Here is a 4,249-nt window from a genome sequence, read left to right on the forward strand (position 1 = left end):
GCCCGGCCGCGGCAGCGCCGCTCACCCCTCCTCTCGCTGTTTTCAAGATCGCCCAAGAGGAGGAGCAAGTCCGGGCGGAGGAGCCGGTCCCCGCGCGGCAGGAGGAGCCGGAGCCCGCACCGCGCCGCCGTGAAGGTGAAGCAGGTAAATCGCGCTGTCGGTAGCAGCGAGGCCCGGTCCTGCCCGCGGAGGTGTCCGCGGGGCCTTGCGCGCTTCCCGGCTCCGCTGCGACAGCAGTTCCCGTGAGACTCGGCCGTGCGAGGTACGAAAAACGACTTCTCACCTGGCAGTTATTTTCTTCTAGCCCTTGCGGGGCGTCGTGTTAGGAAAAGGAGGGTCTTGGTGGTTTAAAGCTCGCGCTACCAGCCTCAGGCTTTGCCCTAAGCGAGTGGGTGTTCACGCGTGTCGGTGAGCCTCTTGCCCTTTGCCACTTAGGCAGGCTGTCCCTGCGAGCCTCTTCACGTGCCCGGAGCAGATGGTGCGTGGCACTGTTTCTTGATCTTGCTTTATCCTGTGCAAGTAGTGGGAATCCAAATAGTTTGGCAAGGAAATAAGTTTCTCTCGCTTTGTGTTAGATCTGCACACGACACGTCCAGGGACGTGCTTTCCATGTGTAGGATTGTGATTTTCATAAAAGCTGAGGTAGATTCACTGCTCTTTTCGTTCTAATTCTGAATACGTCACTATAAGCAATTCTTCATTACAGGAGCGAGATGACCATTGTCGCAGAGGAAACGAGGAGCGAAAGCAGAGATACCCGTCAGAACAAGAACACAGGAGGGAGAGAAGCGGTGACAGAGATAGACACAGAGACCACTCAGACAGAAGGAAGAATCCAAACGAAAGGCCTGGAGTTCGAGGCCACGAGCGAGAGAGGGATGTTCAGAACATCCGTGAGCAGCAAGCAGAGAGGGAGTTCTATAACGAGAGAAGACGAGAGCATCGACAAAATAACGAAGGCAGTGGTGTTGACCAGAATCCAGAACTCGGGCAATCTGATAACAAACCTAAAGAAAAAGCTTCTGTAAACAAAGAGAAGCCGAGCTTTGAACTGTCTGGTGCGCTTCTAGAGGATACCAACACTTTCCGAGGTGTTGTGATTAAGTACAGCGAGCCCCCTGAAGCTCGGATTCCGAAGAAGCGATGGCGCCTCTATCCGTTCAAAAACGATGAGTTTCTCCCAGTCATGTACATTCACAGGCAGAGTGCTTATCTTCTGGGCAGGCACCGCAGAATCGCAGATATTCCGATTGACCATCCCTCCTGCTCAAAGCAGCATGCCGTGTTCCAGTACCGGTAAGTACTACTCTGCCTGCTGGTGAAACAGGATTATTCAGGAACTTCTGAAGGAAAAAAAAAAAAAAAACAAGCCAAAAAAACCTTGGGTATGCACAGCTGAGAGGTACGAGTTTGCTGTAAGTACGTTAGAGGGAGATGGAATTTATGTTTGACTGCTGCATATCATCCTAGCAGTAATCAAAAATGTCTGTAATTCCTCTCATTTAACCACAAGCAGCCTTTTAGTGAGACAAATAACACAGCAGGGTTAAACACAGAACTGTGTGCGTATCTGAATTGGAATAAACCAGCAGGTGTAATTGGCAGTAAAAGTATTTCAAGGAGAGTTTTTTTTCGTTTGGTCTTTCACAACAAAGTCTGCTGATCTCCTCTGAAGCAGCAGGGGTTGCCTGCTGCTGAAGACAAAGACGCTCTCTTAGGGAACAGCCATCTGTTCTGTTGTAGGAATTAGTGTATTATATCATCAGAAGTTTTAGAAGGCGATGCAGTCGGAATCTGCTCAGTCTCACGGTTTCTCATTGCTCTCATCAGACTTGTTCGGATCTCTGCAAGCACGGATAAGTATTAGCTGCATCGGGGCTCGTGCGTGGCAAAACCCATCTGCTCTTGGAGTACGTTTTCTGTCTCGCGCTGTTGTGATTGAAATGGTGTTCTTTGTTTTGCTAGGCTTGTGGAGTACACTCGCGCCGATGGTACCGTTGGCCGCAGAGTAAGGCCCTACATAATCGACCTGGGCTCTGGGAACGGCACTTTTCTAAATAACCAGCGGATTGAACCTCAGCGTTACTATGAACTGAAGGAAAAGGACGTACTGAAGTTTGGGTTCAGCAGCAGGGAATACGTTCTTCTCCATGAATCTTCAGATAAATCTGAGGCCAATACAAAGGACGATGATGATGATGAAGAGAAGGAGGAAGAGTCTGACAGTTAACAGATGAGGAGGAAATTGCGGGGGGACACGGCAGGGGACAGAAATTCTTTGCGGTTGAACATGCATTGGGGTGTAAACATTGGAGCATCGCAGCACTGATGCCTCTTATTGCCTTAAAGTCCTTTTTCTGTTGCTGATCTGTTCTCGTAGTTTATTTTGGGGGACTTCACTGATTATTCATCTTTGATAGTTCTGCATATCAGGAAATACAGCTTTTTTTTTTTTCTTTCTTTCTTTTTTCCCCCCCGACAAGCAAAAGAGCGCCTGGATGTGAAAGCTCTGATGCTGGAAATATTCAACAGATGTTGAAAGACTGTCCTCTTCTAGGAAACGATGTAAAACACAGCTGGCATATTTAAAATTATTTTTATTAACTGTTTTTTCATAGCCCTTTGAAAATGCTACTTAACTGAAATATTAGTTAGAAAGTAACCCGATGCATTTTTTGTAACACGTCTTGTTTGGTAGAGTTTGCCAAAGTCCTCTGCCTGTTAGGAGTTCAGGACGGGAGGATTTACCAGGCTCGCTACTAAAAAGGTGGAAATGTTGCAAAGCCCCTCTTGTATTTGTATGTTTTGGGTAATTAGTTTGCCTTGTGATAACTTTCAGGGACGGGCATTTCACTGGAATACACTACCTGAAAATGACAAGGTAATTTGAAATAGAAGTTAAACGCTTCTTGGGATTTTAGGTGACGATACTGTGATTTGGGGGCTGAGGTCTAGGTCGGTGTCTGCCCAGTACGTGTTCCAGCGTACGATGCTGAAACTGTTACTGGGTGTTGGGTGTCCAGGTCTAAAGCTGGGGCCTTTATTTCTGCTACCACCCCTGCCCCATGAATTTGGTTTTGTTTGTATTACGCATAAATACCTTTTATGTGGTGACATGTTTTAACCAGAGTTTGCACTATTTAAGTTTTCTTTTTATAAAAAGTTATACAAGTCACTTGTTTGTTTAAAATAGTCTTCTCCCCTGTAAAAGAAAACGATGCTTTAGGAAGAGAAGAAATAATTCCACTCACTGAAAGTACTTGCATCTTGCATATTTTTGGATGTCTTCTCCCCGTTGCTTTATGGTGTAAGAAATGTATATTTTCCACCCTGTTTACTGATTTGCCTGGATGTTTGTTCTGTGGTCACAAGCTGTTCGTACCTGCTGTGTACATACTTTGTGTATACAAATGCTGCATATTGTATACACAGGCTGGAACATTTATGGTGTAAATATGGGGCATTGATGTAGGTTTTCAAACAGTAGGTAGAATGAGTTTTGACTGGGATGGTCTCCTTTATATATACTCTAGGGGTTTTTAAATAAAGAATTTGTAAATTTAGCCCTAATTACTTTCAGTTGTAATATTTTTCTAGTGTCCTTTTTTTTTCCTTTACGTTCCTTGAAATAGATGAACTTTCAGTACTCATTTCAGTATTAAGGACACCAAATAAGTAAAAAAAAAAAAAAAATTGCATGATTTGTGTGCTTGAGAGGCTGGGGGGGGGGGGGGGGGGGGCGGTGGCCCGCTCCGCGGGGGCTTAGCCGAGTGTGGCCCAGGTGGCTTGTTCTGTGTCCCGGCTGCTTTGCCCCCGACGCAGGCAGGTTGACGCTCAGAAATACGAAATCACTGCGTGGTTTAAGCCAGAGACGATCAGTGCTGTGGAAGGGCAAACCAGCCCCTCAAGTCTCACTCGCTGCGGAGCGTTTAGACTAACGTAATAGAAGCTCGGACCTAGATAAAAAAAAGTTCGACTGAGTCAGAGAGATGTACGCAAAGTTGAAATGACCTATCTTGAACGGGCTTTTTTTCCAGCGAGGGGAGGCACGGAGCCGGGATAGCGGCTGTGATGGAAAAGGGAGACGGAACGCTGCCTTGCCCCAGCGAGGCTCTCCGTGCTGCCTCAGATCCGCTCCGGTTTTGTGCCCGTCCCTGCCGCGCCGCCAGCTGTGAGACCCCCGGCTCGGGCGGGGACCTGCCGCTCCTTGGGCCGGAGGCGCGAGGCAAATCCCCGGGAGCGGCGGCAC

At 47.5% G+C, this 4,249-nt stretch overlaps 2 protein-coding genes across 2 annotated transcripts in view; both read left to right on the forward strand.

Annotated features, from left to right (window-relative positions):
- Positions 1 to 45: 45 nt before the first annotated feature.
- Positions 46 to 3,435, forward strand: SNIP1 (Smad nuclear interacting protein 1; the record flags this gene model as incomplete). Its single annotated transcript, XM_009284811.1, has 3 exons — positions 46 to 144; positions 707 to 1,296; positions 1,966 to 3,435. Coding segments are annotated over 3 exons (954 nt in total), but the record flags the coding sequence as incomplete, so codon positions are not given.
- The window catches only part of MEAF6 (MYST/Esa1 associated factor 6), a 9,441-nt gene continuing 8,065 nt past the window's right edge, over positions 2,874 to 4,249 (forward strand). Inside the window, exon 1 of the mRNA XM_009284812.1 lies at positions 2,874 to 2,881. Within this exon, the coding sequence (XP_009283087.1) occupies positions 2,874 to 2,881 (8 nt within the window). The remainder of the gene's footprint in view (positions 2,882 to 4,249) is intronic.

Source organism: Aptenodytes forsteri, unplaced genomic scaffold (genome assembly GCF_000699145.1).
Source record: "Aptenodytes forsteri isolate BGI_AS27 unplaced genomic scaffold, ASM69914v1 Scaffold7, whole genome shotgun sequence".
Classification (NCBI taxonomy): Eukaryota; Metazoa; Chordata; class Aves; order Sphenisciformes; family Spheniscidae; genus Aptenodytes; species Aptenodytes forsteri.